The sequence below is a fragment of the Aspergillus aculeatinus genome, assembly GCF_003184765.1.
Source record: "Aspergillus aculeatinus CBS 121060 unplaced genomic scaffold BO66scaffold_35, whole genome shotgun sequence".
Classification (NCBI taxonomy): Eukaryota; Fungi; Ascomycota; class Eurotiomycetes; order Eurotiales; family Aspergillaceae; genus Aspergillus; species Aspergillus aculeatinus.
Genome location: NW_020291504.1, coordinates 1 through 18,435, shown reverse-complemented (window position 1 = coordinate 18,435; position 18,435 = coordinate 1). Strand labels below are relative to the sequence as shown.

The following is an 18,435-nucleotide window of genomic DNA, read 5'->3' as shown; positions in this document are numbered from 1 at the left end:
AACAACCAAAACAGTGTTCGTCACTCTCGCCATTCTCTCCTCCACTCTTCCATCTGTGTCTCCGCAATATCATATTTGTGATTGTCTTCGACTATAATCACTCTAGTCAGCCATGGAGGTACGTAGTGCTCAATAAAAGCTAGCCCATCTTGGACTATGCAGTCAAATCGCCCGCAATGGCTTTCGCACTCCCGCCAACCCCCGTGCCAAATCCAACACCGAGTATTCCGTACTCATTGGACACCTGATAATTCGTTGAGCTGTACTAAAACCCTTGGCAACCTTGAAAACCAACAACCAACTGCAGAGGTCAATCACTGAGGTACCAACAACTCTCTTTCCTAATCTCCCATGAACCGTCCGGCATCCCTCATACAAGCCCAGAGTACCTAGCTTCCAGATCTGCCTTGAATTTCGTGCGGGTCACTCACGCAGGTCCAGATGGACGGTAAAAGCTAGCAGTAGTGTCTTGCGTCTATCTATCCCCGAGAAATAGCTTCCAATAATGTAGGTAAATAGCAAGCCTCAAGGGCGACGTCCCTATAAGAACCTGCGAACACAGTCTGCAGACAACTATCAAGAGTAGCTGGGTGCAGACTAATATGGTGAACGGTATTTGAGCCTCCACGGCTACGATCAACAAACCACAGAAGAAAAAAGAAAACCACGGAGTAGCCCACCGTACCACGCATCATAATTTCTCTAGGCTGATATCATTCCTTCTGGCCGCGTGGAATCTTTGAGGTACACAAGGCCAAACCACCGATCACGAGTAGTGCCTACACCGACACTTACCGCACCGGACAATGCACTCCTTGGCATCAATAGCGCACCAGAACTCCGCACCACAGTTGGTGTTCCTGCAGAACGATGTGCTGTTCAGGACTGTCAAGCACTGCTCCATGCGTCTATAATGTGACTGAACTCTCTCATGTTCACGCTCTGCCGCCCGACGCTCGAAATCCTTGCTGGATAAATCGGACTTCAGCTGGTCATTTTCATTCAACAGTCCCTGAATTCTTCCCCAGCACCCATGCAGCACTTTCCCGGCAAACCCATAGATGGGCTTGATTGAATTGAAGTCTTCTAGGTGGATGATAGAAGCCAGTTCTTTAGCAGTCACTTCAGCCAAGATGTCAAGCAGGCCTTCATTTGCTGTACAGCTTAGGGCCAGCTGAATCGCGGCGGGAAGACTTGCAACCCAGGATTTGTCAGCCTTGGAGCTCTCGTGCAGGTGTTTGATCTTCTGATTTGCAGCGGTCATAAGGCCATCGACCTGATAATAATTACCAATGGCGTTAACACGAATATGGTCAAGCAGAAGTGTGGCCGTATCTGGGCTCGAAGACGATGATTCAAGATCGGAAGGAGTCTGCGAAACGCCTACGGCATTATCACTCGTTGAGAGGCTTCCATACCCGCCGGTGTAGAAATACTCAACCAGCGCCGTCACCGTGCTGGGCTGGAAGTTGTCCATGTTGATGGTAGCAGTTTGGGATTCCTGGACAAGGTCCGGCTCGTTAGCCTACTATCGCTGTCACTCCCCCGGTAGCAGAATAAGTACTTCGAAGTTTCCCTCGACAGCTGCTTTGATCGGCGGAGACTGGAGACAGACAATCGCCTTGTGGACATTCAAGCTCTGTCCATTGCAGACAAACCGAAGGTCACTGAATCCTCCCGAACTCATGATCCGAGTCAAGGTACTTTGCAGATCCAGGCTATGGTTGCCGACTGTGTAAGCCATTTGCTATGGTAAGAAGGAGTCAATACCATCAAAACGTGTGTTTGTGGAGTGTGTGTGTGGAGTGTGTGTGTGGAGAGAGAGAGAGAGAGAGAGAGAGAGAGAGTGTGTGTGTGTGGAATAGTAGACGAAACGAACTTTCAAGGGGCCCCTGATTGCTGAATTATATATAGAGGGGTATCAGTCTGATTCGGAGTGCAGGTCCGACAGTTGAAGAAAGAATTTCGTCACAAACTCATAAGCCGAACGTGATCATATCTTACCCTGAATACATACGGTCATCAAAGAGCCATACTAGTACTGTATTAGATGCTACTAGATGTCGCCAGTGTTTACCACCATTACTCGGCGGTGTTCACGGGCTGCTTGTGCCTCTGGTCATTGTGCCCCAGTCACTCCCTCAGGGCTTTCTCTCCATGTCCAAGAAATGTAACCCGACCTCTGCCTCTCCAATAATCTCGTTCGTGCCAGATTTGTTCTCAAGAGCCAATCTCAGAGAAACATAATCTTACCGGGTCCTATAGCTTTTATCCAGAAGCTATCGTTAGCGCCGTCTTCGATGATGCTCCGTCAGCCTTGACGAGCAGGACACAGGCACGGATTGCCCCGCAGTGCCTTAGCTCTACCGAACCGACGAATAAGCTATGCCAGTATCATGGGCAGCAATCCTTCCAAAGTATGATATGATCCCGGAGTTCCTTTCTCAGTGCGGTACTTTCATTGAGAATTTCCTTGTATACCCCCAATCACCCCGCCAGCTTGCAGCGGTATGAAGTATTATTATTTGAGATCTCCGCACCTAGTAGCCGCGCAGCTATGCTCATCACGTATGCCCGAAAATGCCCACGAAGAACCCTAGCTAGAGCATTGTCATCATCGGCGCCGGTTTTTCAGGCACCAACCTCCTTCACAGTCTCCGCAGGCTAGGGAGCAGCTGTCGGATAGACGAGTCGGGCACCGACCTCGGCGGCGTGTGGCACTGGAATACTCACCCAGGTTGCCGGGTCGATACACCGGGCTTCATCTACCAACTATCTATCCCGGAGGTCTCGGAGACACGGGCATTCACCGAGAAGTATCTCTCTGCAGACGAGTTAAGGGCGTACTTCTTGCATGTAGAGTAGGTGCTTGGGATCAAGCAGGACGTGGATTTCGAGAGACTGTGACTGGGGCCTGGTACGATGTCAGTGCGGAAGGGAAGAGAAATTGGAGGATTGAAACTGGCGACGGACGAGTCACGCGCTTGCAATTCCTCGTTTCGTGTGTCGGCTTTGCCGCAGAACCATTTGTCCCCGAGTTTCAGGGCCTTGAGACGTTCAAAGTAGAGGTGTGCCATTCGGCATTTTGGCCAAAAGCTGGGATTGATGTGAAGGGGAAGAAGGTTGCCGTAATTGGGACAGGGGCGTCAGGCGTGCAGATTGTACAGTCCTGGGCTAAGCAAGCAGAATCGCTGGTGGTATTTCAGCGGACGCCGAACCTGGCTCTCCCCATGAGGCAGCACACTTTCTCCACCGCGGGGCTTAATGCGCCTGAGGAGGACGCACGACTCATCTTCATGCAGCGAGAAAAGACATTCAGTGGGTATCTGGATAAGCCGAGTCCGCAGGCAACCTTTGACGTCCCATCGGAGAAACGCGAGGCGCTTTATGAGTAGCTATACAACCGAGGGGGCTTCGCGTTTCCGCCCAGAGGGTATAGTCACCTGCTGACGAACGAAAAGGCGAACCGAGAGGCTTATGACTTTCGGGCGAAGAGGACGCGAGCGAGAATAACCGACCCTTCAAGGAGAGATATCCTGGCCCCTCTCGAGCCGCCACACCCGATCGGTGCCAAGAGGTCGTGTTTCGAGTAAGACTATTACGAGATGTTCAATAGGACAAATGTGGAGTTGGTTAACGTGCGCGACGCAAGTCACGGCATTTCGGCTATCAGGCCCAAGGGGATAGTCACCGAAGACGGTGGATTTTATCCTGTCGACGCAAGTGCCTTTGCGACGGGGCTCAACTGTTTCGCTGGTAGCCTAACCCGCATTGCTGCGCTTCGCAACACTTCCGGTACATCGCTCGCAGACGAGTGAGGTAATAACGGCGCCAGCGCATTCCTGACCATGACCCGCAAGGGGTATCCCAATATGTTCTTGTGTTATGCTGTGCATGGCCCAACAGCACTGAGCAACGGCCCGGCTTCAATTGAGATGTAGTCCCAGTGGATTGTCGACGCGATTGGGGCAAACATCCCGGGCAGGAAGCGGGAGATGTTGGCTTTCCCGGGTGGGCTGCCATTATACGAGGATCTGTGTCGCAAGGCTCTGCAGAACTGGGATGGGTTTATCATTCAATAAGGGCCGCTGTGAACCGGGCGTGCCGAGAATCAAAGGTATCTTTGCCTTCGTTGTGGAAGGGCAGATCACATTTACGCCTGTTCGGAACGAATACGTTCTCGCTGGTTCATGGCCGGTGACGCGGCCTAATCAATGACCGGATGGCGAGAAAGCCGGTTACGGATAGTCACTTAACCAGGGCCAGGCCGGGGAAGATCCATGTTTCCACCTTATTTCATTCTTGGCGTAGATTTGACAAATACGACCCATCCTGTTGAAGGCCTATCCAGACTTTGGGCTTGGCTGTACAGACCTTGTGCGTTAAACCCACTCCTCTCAAATGCTGATCGACCAAGCACCAGCCAAGTTCGACAATCCATGGTGCTGACTTCGCAGGTTACACGGGAACAGTAAAGGTTTGTGGTGATGTGGTGGGTCGCTGGTGAGTCCGGCTTTGCTTGACAGCATGAAAAGGTATTTCTGAACTGTTTGCAGCGACTTATTCTCCACGTGTCGGTTGTGGACCCCTTGCAGCACAGTGAGCCCGTCATCACCCGTATCGGATATTCCTACGGAGTATATATCACCACGTCGTTCTTCTGTCTGTCAACCCTAGTTTACCAACATTATTCCAGTCGGAGTGTGTGGGACTCGGTGGCCAGCAGAAGCATAGTAGTTTCGACCAGAACCGGAATCTGCTTTAGCTTTGCGAAGTTCTTAATGTGATACATAGACGGGGATATGCCGGGGGATGCCACCGACTTGTGCCTTCTGATCAAGACTACTCACCAGAGATATTGAGAGGCCACAGGGGTCGGCGGCATTTTCTTACATAGATGGAAGACGCCATCACCAGAGTGAAGGATGTACCGGCAGGTACCTGGGGCTGATGTCGAGCTGACAGTGGTTGAGGCAATCTCGGAAGCGCACGTTGTCTGCCAGATTGTGGATCCGAGACTAGTGGGTAGTCACAACTCGGTACTGTCCGTCAACCAGACTGGCTCCTTCGGTTATCTCCCGCCGCACTATACGAAGGTGGATGATCTACAGTCGACATTCTGGCAGCAAAGCAACCGGGACTGAGACATTGAGAGTGCCAGGGGGAGGGGTCTGTTCGTGTCAGGGTGCATTGGTGCTTGTTTCGCGCCTCGTGTCAGCGGATTCGGGGTTCTTGGCACCCCAAACACCCAATCACCGGGGGTGGAATCCCAAGAAGGATCAGCACGGCGATTGGCGAGGTCGTATTCATATCGGAAAGTTCCCTGACCTTTCGAACCTCATCTTTGCTGCCTTCGGTCTTCCCTCGTCACCGGCTAGTGGCCTGCGCCAACCCTATAAATGGGGGCGAAGAAGTTGACATAAAGAAGCGAAACTACCTTATTCACAGGCCTCCTCCGCTGGTTACTTGTCGCTGCAGCTATGGCCACCGCCTCTCTCTTGTCTTTGTTTCTCCTCGCCGCCGGCTGCTGGGCGCTCCCATCGCAAGGAACGCCAGCGTGTCGCGCGGTCGATATCCCCATCACTGTGCAGGAACCGCGGTTCATTATTAACACCACAATCAGCAATGATTGGGATGCAGCATCATTGGTCTTTAATCTGACCCGACGCGACTCTGGCTCATCCGCCGACCCTATTCCGATCTCTGGGTCTACAGCCAGCCCCGTGCAAAGCAATTATACCATTGGAGGCACGCTCTGCGGCACCGGCGCAACGATCCTGGTTCTCACTCATGGTATCATCGAGTCCAAAGCGTACGTATCATACCCAATGAAAAGGGGTGAAGTGCAGTAACAAATGTCTGTGCAGGTACTGGGACCCTACTTTCCCCGGATCTGACCCATACAACTTCGTCAAGGCCGCAGTCGCCGCCGGGTATTCGGTGCTGAACTACGATCGCATCGGCGTCGGTTCGTCATCCCGGGTTGACGGTCTGTTTGATGCTCAGTTCCAAGTGGAGACAGCAGTCCTGAACAGTCTGGTGGACTATGCTCGCCGACTGCCGCACGTCAGCAAGGTCGGGCTTGTCGGGCACAGCTACGGAAGCTATCTGGCAGCCGCATCGGCCGCCTCAGTCGCCGTGGACGCCCTCGTGCTGACCGGCTTCAGCAGCGCCTTCGACTATTTTGGGTATTTCTTGGCCGGGTCGCATCTGCGCCAGGCGCGTACCTTGTCGCCCTCTCGGTGGGGCACGCTGGATTCGGCCTACTTGACGGCCGGTGACCAATATGCCGTGGCCTACTACGGTTTTGCTGCTCCGCACTTCGACCCGCAGGTGGCGCAGTGGGCAGCGACGGTGGAGGGAGAGCCCTTCGCGGTGGGGGAGCTCCCTTCACTGCTGGCCTCCCCGATCCAATACTCCCGCATCACTGCCCCGGTCTACCTCGTTCAGGGCCAGTTTGATCTGTCTTCTTGTGGCGGCAATTGTAAGGGACAGTTAGAGAATAGCCCGGCCACATTCAACAATTCGCATGTGGTAAGCTGGGTGGATGATCTTCCTGCCGGGTGAGTCTCTTGCACAGTCTTGAGATATGGTTGTCTCGTACTAACCCTAACCCTCCCCAGACACAATCTCAACCTTCACACGGTCGCACCCCAGGCCTTCCAGTTAATATTCAAATTCCTTCAAGCACAGGGACTGTGAGGCTTGCTAGGAACGGTCCAGGCCTATAGAGACAAACATAATATGCATGTAGGTGAGCCTTGAAAGCGACGCGGGAGTCGGAGAACGAAGAACTGTATATGCCAAGGAACACCCGACGCGGTGTATCTTCAGTGTCTATCTGGTTTTGCATGCATCACTTTTCCAGATTGCTCTATCCGCCGTCCATGAGAGTAACCCTGCACTATCGCCACGGCATTTCTCAAAAGCACCCCGCCCCCTCTCGGAATCTCTAGTTTCGTCCGTGATTTGTTTATGTGTTCATGTTCAAGAGCCGTAACCCCTGTGCTGAGCGACGCGGATTTAATTTGGCTGCAGAACGATTAAACGAAGGGGCGGCGACACTATAGCTTGCACCTAATTATGCTTCGGCGGACTGGCACTATGAGAGTAGTACCGACATCTAAAACGAAGAACAAGCATTTAGGACCATCAGTTCTAACAATTCTACACATGCATATTCTCATCTAATGTACTCATGCGACACATTCCAGATTCTCCTGGCCGTGGCCAACAGAGATGGAAAACGACCCTTTACGCACCCAGAGTGACGCGCTGGTGGCTTTTATCTCCCTAGTCACCAGTCGCAGGATGGCTACGCCGTTAACTTCAAGCCGCTCCGTCATTCCCAGCAGAGTCTCTGTCAGAATCACCGCGATCGTCATAAGTGAGGGTGGGATGCTACGATGGTGGACTATGGACTATACAGGTAGGTAGAGGCTGGAAATTAGTATTCATTTAGCAGAAGATAGATATGTTGACTAGACGCTTGGTGGCATGTTCTGGTACGTCCACAGCCATAGCGAGATAGAACAGTTCCCTAGGTAAGTCCAGCCGACTCCAGCGGCAAATCCCCTACAAGTCGCAGCTTATCCCGGAGGGGACATTCAGGCACTTGGAGCTGACCTTGCCGCCCGTGACACTCACGCTGGACCAGCTCCAGTCCGAGCAGGCGCCACTACCGCACGCAATGTAAACCTCGGTGCAATCGTCGTCCGCACAAGTGCCAATCACGTTCTCGAGGGTGAAATCCGTGATGGGGACGCCAGTGGTTGGGGTCTTAGAGGTATCATCGTAGTTCTGCTCGATGACAATACCGTAGTCGGTGGCATCCGAGAAGGCTATCTCATGATAGGTGATGTCGCTAATGGAGCCAGTGTCTCCGTAGATGGCCTTGATACGGATAGCTGAAGGGTTGATTAGCACGAGGCCCGTGGTCTGGAATGCCAGGGAAAGTACCTTGCTGAGACTTGAGAACATTGACATCGTAGAAGGTGACGTTCTTCACGGTGTTATCATCCCGACCGCCGACAGAGCCAATGGACAGCCCATGGCCACCGGAGCACACACTGGCACTGAAGTAGATGTTCTACAGGATGGTTAGGATTGGGTCTCTTCAGCAAAGGGGGTCGAGTTTACCTCGCCAGAATTGATGGCAACACAGTCATCCTGGTTGTAGACCTTGGCTCCCGTGATTGTGATGTCGGTGCTCTCTCCAATGTCGAAACCATCGGTGTTGGCAGCAAGATCATCCGTATCACCATCGGTGTTGTCAATGGTGATGTCCGTCAAAGTCAGATCGGTCGCACCATCGATACTGAAGACCTGCACCGGGGAGTTCTCGATATAGATGCTCTTGATCGTCGAGGAAGTCAAGTCGTGGGCCGCAAAGAATTTGGGCTTAGTCTTGCCACCGTTACCTCCCTCTCCATCCCACCAGCGGCTGCCATCGCCGTTCAAGACGGCACCACTTGCGCCCTCGACCGTGATATCGGTTCCGGATACGGAGACGAGCGGGCCCTCCCATTCTTCGTACCCGAAGGTGGTCTCGCCTTCGAAGATGACCTAATCGACTCCATCAGCGCAACCGTTGGCACTTTACGTCGGGCAATACCTACGTGAGTTCCGTCGTTTAGGTCCTTCAAGTCCAGGGTGGTACCGGAGGGGACAGCCAGGGCGGACAGGTAGATGGTGGAGCAGGCCGTCTTGGACTTGCTCACTTTGGACGCTCCCTCAGAGCCTGAGAAGGTGCAAGTGGTGGCTCGCTTGTGGAGGAGGCTGGCGTCCGGCGCTTCAGTGACCATCGGGTGAGCCGGTACCGCGGGGGCTGCCTGGACGGCCACTGCTGCCAGCAGTCCGCAGGCCAATGCAAGCTGACGAACCATTTTTGCTGGTAGGAAAGAATAAAGAATGACAGAGGGTGGGCAGGTGTAAAGAGAGTCTATGAGGGAGAGTGAATGTTGGTGGATAGATAGGTACAAGGCGTCGGTATGACTTTACCTTTATACTCTTTTGGACAGCCCACCAGCTCCGACAGCTAATCTCGCTTCGGGGATGGAGGGATGTCCCCGTGGCGGAACCAGGTTCGTCCTGGAACAGCCGCACCGTTTGTGGTGCCGGATTTCGCTGCCTGATGGGGAATAGTCACAGTCTCCACTGCATGGGGAGTTACCAGGAGTTCGCTGTACTCGGGACCACGCCCAGGTCTTCTGCATACGCACGGTTATATTGACGGCATTTATGAGTGGGGGCTCAATATGACAGCAATTGCCGAGCGAAGCCGGCCATCAACAAGTGCCAAAGATAAGCTGAACCGGCCAAGGCTGCCAAGTTCGGACGCAAATGCTTAGAATAGTCCGGTGGAGCTCCGAGAATGCTTGGTCGGGGAGAAGTGGAGATGACCAGGATCACCGCCCAGGGGAAATCCGAACCTCCAGCTGTTTCAGCCACACTCGAGCCGAGTTGCTGCACCAATCATCGCATCTGATAAGCCCATCTCCTCAAAGCTCCTTGCTACCAGAAGGTCACCTATAGAGCACTTGACTATACCTGTTACTCTCGAGGCCCGCATAATCAACACTGGCGGGGTGGCGGGCGTCCAAGGTGGTTGTTGCTCTTCCCTTTCAGGAACGGAATCTTACCCCTTACCACTTCGGCACCGCTCCGATACCTCCACAACACGCCCTTGTCCAATGCAGGAAATACAGGGCATTCGACATGAATTATACACAAACTGACCTTGGTTATTCTAGTTCCTTGGCAGATCTTGCCTCGCAAACTGCCCAACAGTTTGAGGAATTCTCCTATTGATGGGTTTTGACGTCCGAATACAAGAGCCGGCTGTGATCGGGTCAAAGCACGGTAATGCACCGTAGTCAGTCGCGGAAGAATACGAGGGGTCACTGGAATTAAGATTCAAGAAGTATTGAGTAAGAGTTGAGTGGATTCATACTTGATCGGACTAATCCACGGTGAGGAGATTCCGGTATTTTGCCGAGGTCTAATCCTAAACATTTTAACATTACTCATTCCAGCCATTGGTGTTTACGAGAATCAACAAGCCGGTCCTCTTAAACAAGACATGTCACTTAATAAGTGCGAGCCAAGACATATAAACCTATTCCATTTGCCTATTACCTTGCTTATCTATGGTGCATTAGAAGTAAGATATAAGGGCTGAAGTAGTAAAATAGTGTGATAAACAAATAACTGTTGCAGAATCTAAAATCTTAATATATTATTTCAAAATATTATTACAATTGATTTATTTATAAAGCTGTTATTATTTTTATAAATAATTACAGCCAGCTTAGTTAGCTATTATATAACTATAATCCAAGATCTGCTATATAGATCTTTTTATAATAACTGCAAAGATTAAAAGAGCTGGTTTAGATTTTGTTAGACTGGAAGGTCACCTAGGTATCAAAACACTAAGCCCTAGCCTTTTTAATTTAGTTATCTGAATAAGAGCTATTGTTCTAGCCCGCTCTATTTATTCCACCCCTGTATTCTTATTTCTGTTTAGTAAATATTTCTAGTTTTTTATTTAGAAAACTAGTAAACAAGTAATTTTATTTCTTTAAATTAGTTTAGTTTAGTTTAGTTTAATTAATCAGAATTATATATGACATTTATAATCTTATTTATTTTCTTATTTATTAAATTTTTAATTTTTTTAATTTTATAATTTTTTATTTTAACTTTATTTTCATCTTATATTTATACATAATTTGTATAGAAAAATAAAAGTTAATTAAACTTATTTAAAAAAACAAGAACTTTAATAGTTATAAGCCTAAAAAATCTTTTATTTGTGAGGGCAACCCCGTATATATTGCCTATCCAGCCCGCTTTACTAATTATATTTAATATTTTTATTACATTTATCTTATTTATCTCTCTAATTATCTTATGATAAATAAATTATAGATATATATTTTTTTATCTTTATCTTTTTTTAAAATTTTTTATAACGAAATATATAAAAAATATATATTTTTATTATTTTTAAAAGTTTTCTTCTTTCTATATAAGTTAACAGTAATAATAGTCGATTTTAAAGAATATTTATCTAAAAAAATATAAATCTAAAATTATAAATTTTAATTAAATTTTTATTACTATAGCTGTAGGCTGTATAATAACTAAAAAATAAAAAAAAATTAATCTAAATTTTAATATATAATTAAACTATTATTAAAACTAAAAAGATTTTATTATTATAATTTATAAATTATATAAAACTAATAAATAAAAATTAGACTTTAAAATAAGCCAAATCCTAAACCAACCAGTATTAGAACTAAAATATTAAAATAATTATAATAATATAAGATATATTAAAAATTAAATTATTTAAAAAAGAAAGATAAAGATTAACTCTATTTATAAATGAAATTAATAAAACTTTTAATAAAGACATTATATTTAAAAATTTTTATAATTTTTATAATAAGAATTCTATATATATTTTTAAGTGAATATTAAAGATTTATAATAAATTTTAAAAAAATTAATAATTTATTAACTAAAATAAATAAGCTAAAAAAAAGTCTGATTTAATCAAAGATTAATTAAAAAATCCTATTCTATAATATTAATTTATTAAAAATAGAAAAAAAAAATTTTAAAAAATAAAATATTCTAAATTAAAATATAATAAAATACTATAATAATTCTGATAATTAATATAAACTAAAAAATCTTGATTTTTAGAAAAATTATAAAACTTTTTAATTTTCTAATATTTAATAATAAAAAGAATATTATTTTTAAATATTAAAAATTTATAATTAAAAAAAACTTAAAACTAATACTAATTATTATAAAAATCCAGTTATATAAAAAATATATTTTTACTAATTATTATAAAAATAATATCTATAGATATTTATTTTTCAAATAAAAAATTAAAGTTAAATATTTTTTTAAGAATATAAGAAATATTTGATTTTATTTAACTAAAATTTATATTAATCTAAACTAAAAATAAAATATCAAACTAAAATATATATATTTTAAATTAATCTTAAAATAAAAATTCTATAATTTTTATATTTAGTTTTATTATCTAGTCGGTAAAGCAGATATTTTAAAAAATTTTAAAAGTTTAATTTTTATTAAATTTTATAAGTCTAATATTAACTTTAAGTAGTATACTATTATATATATTAAAATTTCTAAAAATATAAATAAAAATATAAAATATTATTATTAATTTTTATTTATAGATTATAAAAATAAAACTAAAATCTTATTTAGATTTTATAGAAATAAAAAAACCTGTATTATATTACTCGTTAAAAAAAATATTTTTATTATAAAAAACTTAAATATTTAAGTTATAATTATTTTAAAAAAATATTTTTTATTAAAATAATAAAAAAAGCTAAATCTAAAGATATATTAGTAAAAAACTTAATTCAAAAAGAATCTTTATTTTTAATATAATAAGCATAACTAGTAGTATATTAATCTAAGAATATTATTAAAATTTTCTAAAAATAATTTTATAATTAAAATTCTAATCTTAAAAAACATAATAACTATTTTTATTTAGACTTTAAAAAATATTAAAATAAATATTTAGATTTATATTAATATTAAATTTATAGTTAAAGTAAGAATATTTCTTAAAATAAAATTATATAATCTATAAAATATTTGAAATATAATTAGATTTAATAAAAGATTATTTATTCTTTTAATCTATATAATTTATTTTAATTTTATAATAAAAAAAAGCTTTTTAAATAAATTTTTTTTAATATTAGATTTAGAATTTTATAATATAATTTTAGAAAAATTATAATTAATAAAAGAAAAAGTTCTGCAGGATTATTCTATAAACTAACTTATATAATTTAAAAAGCTTTTATTTAAAAATAAGATTCAAATTAGACTTCTGTGAATAGTATAAGAACAACCCTGTATACATCACCTACCGAGCCTGCCTTACTAATCCTATTTAATACCTTTATTATATTTATCTTATTTATCTTTCTAATTATTCTATAACAGATAAACTACAGATATATATTTTTGTATTTTTATTTTTTTTCCTCTTTTTATATTTAAAATTTTATATCATTAGTATTAGATTAATAGCAAATAAACTGATTTAATCAGCCCTAATATAATTTTAAATATTATATTTATTTTTATTTTTTTTTGAAACTTTTTATAACCAAATATATAAAAACATATATTTTTATTATTTTTAAAAGTTTTTTTTATATGAATTAATAGTAATAATAGTTGATCTTAAAGAATAATTATTTAAAAAAATATAAATCTAAAATTATAAACTCTAATTAAATTCTTATTACTATACCTATAGAATGTTGTCACAGTACAGACCTAATATACCTATTTTATCTGTGTCTGACCTATTCTACTTCTTAATTTTAGTAATTTTACTATTTTTTCTAATTATTTTATATATAATATATAGAATTTTTTAATTTTTTATTTATTTCTAATCCACAAGGATTAATCTGATGGATCTTTATCAGACCTAGAGTAGAGCCTGGTAAACATTCTGATTAGCTGGTATATTTCTAAATATAATCTATCAGATTAATATAATATAATAGATTAGAAGAGAAAATAACCAGCTAAATTATTTAAAATTTTATTAGATCATAAAAATATTACTTGTTTACTTATCTTTAAAGCGATAGTAAAATATATAATAAACTATTTAAATTATAATAAATTAAAAATCTATAATTTTTAAATAAAAATATTTACTAACTATAACTATTATTATTTTATAATAGTCCAGCTACTCTAATATTAATATTATAGGATCATTTAGCGATAATATTATTATATATAATTAATCTTAAAACTAGAATATTTTATCTATTTTTTATTGTATTAAGAATTCAGCTTTCACCAACTTAAATAGTATAATAAAAAATATATATTTTATTTAGCTTAATATACTACCAGTAGTAATTTATAAATAATACTAATATAGAATTTAGTCTAATAAAATTATTTATTATTTAAAATAATCTATTTATAGTATCTTCTACAACCAGGCCACAGCAATCCAGAATAATATTATATAATAAAATAATATTATATCAGATTTTAATATAGTATTATTTTCTATTCAGCTTTAATTACTAATTCCCGGAATTCCTATTTTTAATAATAATATACTATATTGTTAAGAATATAAATATAATTATATTATACAGACAGTAAATAGTATTTAAACCTATTAAAAAAAATTCTAATCCACAAGGGTTGGTCTGATGGACCTTTATCAGACCTAGGATAGGACCCGGTAAGTATTCTAATTAGCTGGTATATTCCTAGATATAATCTATTAAACCAATATAATATATGTTATATAATACCTACTCCTACAGCAGCCTCTATCTACCAGTAAGACAGTTTGCTTCTAGGTCGGTACTGATTCGCCGGGCTTTTAATCCGGATGCCTATATTATTATACTGTTTACTTCTTATTTTTGTGTATAATAAATTATACCGAAATTCTTTAGAGGAGGAGATTTCTTAAGAATTAGTTTTAAAATAATAAAAAGACTGCTTTTAACTATTCTCTACTATATATATTGCTTATCTTATCTAACCAGCGTATCTACTGCATTAAATAGTTTCTAATAATTTCTAATTCTTCTATTTTTTGGTTATCTAAAAAAAAGTAATATAAAATCTTATAAATTCTTTTTAAAATTATTTTAAGGCACTTTATCTACTTCAGAGATAAATTATTTAACTTAAATAGATATTTAAGAAGTATAAGCTACTATTTACCGATTAAAACAGTTAAAGCAACTAAAAAAACAAGTTCGATTCTTACAGATAAAATATAAAAATATCGAATTACTAGTAGAATCTTAATAATATTATACCAGTTCGACTTCGTCTTTAGAACAGAAAAAAGAAGAAATTAAACTTAAAAAAATCTCTATTTTTATACTTCAATTTAGTTTATAATAGAAAACTGAGTGGATTTGTAACCTATAATATACTTTTAAGAGAGCTTCTTAGAAGTATTATACCGAAAATCAGAAGATTTTAGCTGCAGTTAGCTATTTAGACTCTATCTACAGGCAGAGATAGTACCGATATATTAATAAAAAGTCCCCGAAAAACTGTTAAAAAGCTAAGAAATTCTAAAACTATTTTATTTAATAGATTTTCTTTCTTATTCGAAATATAATTATTCTATAGTCTGATATAATAAAACAGCTCGAACAAGCTTATCAGTAAAATAATTAGAATCTAAAAAAGTTCTATTTTTATTTAGATATCTTAGAATATTACTTTAAACCTAAACAGAACTATAAACATATATTAATCTTTTTCTTAAAGTTGGTACCGGAATTTAGTCGATATATTTACAAATATATATTAAAACTACCAGATATTTGTAAGAAAATAGTATCTATTACAACTTACTATTAGAATATATTAGGCCGAAAGAAAAAACAAAATTCAGATATATAAAATAATTATTTAAATAAAGTTGTTAGAAGATCAGAATCTCCGCAGATAAATAATTAGTTTTTTTTCTCGAAAATCTTTTAGAATAGAAAAAATCAAAAAGAGAAAACTTTTTGTTGCTATAAATATAATAGTAAATATTATTTAGCTAATAAATACTTCTATAGAAATAAGAATAGAACTAAACTAGAACTAATAAAAAAAAGATAGTAATTAAAGAAATTTTTATATTTTTAATAAACTGGTCTAAAGTAGAGACTGCTACTTAGTTCTATATATCTATTCTTTTTAAAAATACTCTTAAAACCTATATAGATTTAGATTTATATATTAAGATTAATCTTATTAGTTATTAGTTTATTTAGTAATTTTGTTTAAATACAGCTTATTTTATAGTCCTGTTAATTGCTGCAATTAACCGTCTTATTATAAATATCTATAAAGTATAGAAGATTTCTATTACCGCTACAAATTCAAGAGGAATTATATAATTATTTATAAGATATTATATAACTATTAACCGAGATTTAGATTTTTTCGGAAGTCCTATTTTACTCTCTATAACTACTTTAAAAAATCTATATATTTATCTATCCGTATAAAATTAACAGTAGTAGTATAAAATTCAGATATTAAAGATTTTAATCTTTTATAAGTTTACAAAGACCTGCCGAAATCTTACTTATATTTACGCTGTAATAAAACTTCTAAAAGATATATAATTACCTAAAGATAAAACCTCTTTAAATTAATTATAAATTAAAAATAATAAAATTATATTACCTCTAGAACTTTATAATTTTTTAGATATATTTTCTTTAAGCTGTTTTTAATAATTTTTTCTGTATAGACTTTCAGACCATACTATTAATTTAAAAGAGAGTAAAATCCCGCTGTATAAATCTATTTATTTTTTATTTTAAGTTAAGCTCCAATCTCTCCATTATTATATAAATAAAAATATTAGATTAGAATAAATTTAGTTTTTAAAAAGCCCTGCGGGAGCTTCTATTTTTTTTATACTAAAAAAGAATAAAGATCTTCGACTGTATATAGATTATAGAAGACTTAATAAGATTTTCATTAAAAATTACTATCTTTTACTGTTAATTTCAGAAATTTTAAATAGAATTGCAGAAGCCAAATATTTTTCGAAATTAAATATCTAAAATATATACTATCGAATCTGTATTAAATAGAAAGATAAATAGAAAACAGCTTTTCGAATCCGTTATAAATATTTTAAATATTTGGTTATATTATTTAGATTAACCAACACTCCGGTTATATTTCAAAACTATATCTATTTAGCTTTTTATAATATACTGGACGTCTTCTGTATAGTCTATTTAGATAATATTCTTATTTTTTCTAAAAACCGCTCTTTTTATACTTTTTATTTACAACAAGTATTAGAACGCTTATAAAAAGCAGATCTTTATATTAAACTATTAAAATATACTTTTTACCAAGACTATATTGAATTTCTGGTATATATTATATTCTCGTATAGTATATCGATAAATATTCGGCGGATATTTAATATTCTTATATAGCCGATATCAACTATATACTGTAAGATCTAAGTATTTTTAGGATTCTATAACTTCTATTAGTATTTTATTAAAAATTATTTTTTGATTATATTACCACTAACTTTCCTTTTAAAAAATATTAAAAATAGAAAAAAGCCTGGAAAAGTAGTATTAACTAGTAAAAAAACAGCAGTATTCTAATAGCTTCTTTATAGTTTTAAGATTGTATTTTTATTAAGACATTTTAATCTTTAGAGAAAGATCCGGTTAAAAACAAATATTTCTTAGTAAAATATAGTAGAAATATTATTCTAGCTAGATAACTATAAAGTATATTATTCTGTTATATTCTGGTCGAAAAAATTTAATAGTACTAAAACTTATTATTCGACCCCGGATTAAAAGCTTTTTGCTATTATTTATTTATTTAAGTATTAGTATTAATATCTTAAAAAGCTATTATATACTGTTAAAATTCTTTTAGATTATTAAAATCTTTAGACTTTTATAAAGCAGCCGAAACTAAACAGCTGTTAAACTCGATAGTATATATATTTTAATAATTATAACTTTATTATTCAGCATCGGTCCGGCAGGCGTAATCCTGCCGATTTACCGTTGAAAATAAAAAAAGACTTAGAAGTCCTGTTTAATATAAAAATTCTAAAGTCGATGCAGCATCGAATAACTGGTAGATTTTTAGTAAAATCCTAGTTTAAGTATAATAAGATGTTTTTATAGAAGAGTTCTAAACTTAGTATTTATATAATATTAAGCTTCTAAAAAAATTAAAAAAATTAAAAAGCCGGTATAAAAACAGCTAACTAAATTATTAGAATAAAAGTATTCTATAATCTATATATTAATATATCGGCAGTGTTCCGAGCATATAAATATAAAAACTTGTTATATTCTAAAACTATTAAAGTAAGCTTATTTTATAATAAATATATTAATATATCAGCAGCATTCCGAGTATATAAAAATAAAAACTTATTCTGTTCTAAAATTAATAAGAAATTATATTATCTAATTAAAAGAATCTAAAATAAAAATATAAAAATATATCGTTGAAAACTTGCCGTTTTATAAGATAATCCTGGTTTTAAATATTAGAAAATTAATAAAAATAATCTTATTATATATAAGTACTGCTTGTATATTTCTATAGAAAAAAACCTTCGGTAATATTTATTAAATCTTTATTATAATAATCGGCTAGCAGACTATTTCGAATAATTAAAAACAGAAGCCCTTCTTAGAAGAAAGTTTTATTAGATAAATCTCTATAAAGATGTAATTATCTATATTAGAAAGTATTCTGTTTGTTAAAAAGTTATATTTATTAGATATAAACTATATAAACATTAGGGTTTACATTAGGGTTTACATTAGGGTTTACATTAGGGTT

The 18,435-nt window shown here is 37.4% G+C and overlaps 4 protein-coding genes across 4 annotated transcripts; 2 read left to right on the top strand and 2 right to left on the bottom strand.

Moving 5' to 3' along the window:
* Positions 1 to 766: 766 nt before the first annotated feature.
* BO66DRAFT_440193 (BTB/POZ domain-containing protein) lies at positions 767 to 1,687 on the bottom strand (the record flags this gene model as incomplete). Its single annotated transcript, XM_025651228.1, has 2 exons — positions 767 to 1,501; positions 1,565 to 1,687. 2 exons carry the CDS (start codon positions 1,685 to 1,687, stop codon positions 767 to 769), a joined length of 858 nt encoding a protein of 285 aa, XP_025502089.1.
* A 698-nt stretch (positions 1,688 to 2,385) lies between these two features.
* Positions 2,386 to 3,941, top strand: BO66DRAFT_412852 (flavin-containing monooxygenase; the record flags this gene model as incomplete). The annotated part of the gene is made up of 7 exons (XM_025649379.1): positions 2,386 to 2,508; positions 2,605 to 2,856; positions 2,901 to 3,128; positions 3,168 to 3,391; positions 3,431 to 3,577; positions 3,617 to 3,756; positions 3,820 to 3,941. 7 exons carry the CDS (start codon positions 2,386 to 2,388, stop codon positions 3,939 to 3,941), a joined length of 1,236 nt encoding a protein of 411 aa, XP_025502088.1.
* A 1,463-nt stretch (positions 3,942 to 5,404) lies between these two features.
* On the top strand, positions 5,405 to 6,702 carry BO66DRAFT_455294 (alpha/beta fold hydrolase; the record flags this gene model as incomplete). The annotated part of the gene is made up of 3 exons (XM_025652079.1): positions 5,405 to 5,812; positions 5,868 to 6,563; positions 6,624 to 6,702. Exons 1-3 carry the CDS (start codon positions 5,481 to 5,483, stop codon positions 6,700 to 6,702), a joined length of 1,107 nt encoding a protein of 368 aa, XP_025502087.1. The 5' UTR covers positions 5,405 to 5,480.
* An 873-nt stretch (positions 6,703 to 7,575) lies between these two features.
* Positions 7,576 to 8,885, bottom strand: BO66DRAFT_455291 (glycoside hydrolase family 28 protein; the record flags this gene model as incomplete). The annotated part of the gene is made up of 4 exons (XM_025652078.1): positions 7,576 to 7,907; positions 7,960 to 8,089; positions 8,140 to 8,565; positions 8,619 to 8,885. 4 exons carry the CDS (start codon positions 8,883 to 8,885, stop codon positions 7,576 to 7,578), a joined length of 1,155 nt encoding a protein of 384 aa, XP_025502086.1.
* Between the last annotated feature and the right edge of the window lie 9,550 nt (positions 8,886 to 18,435).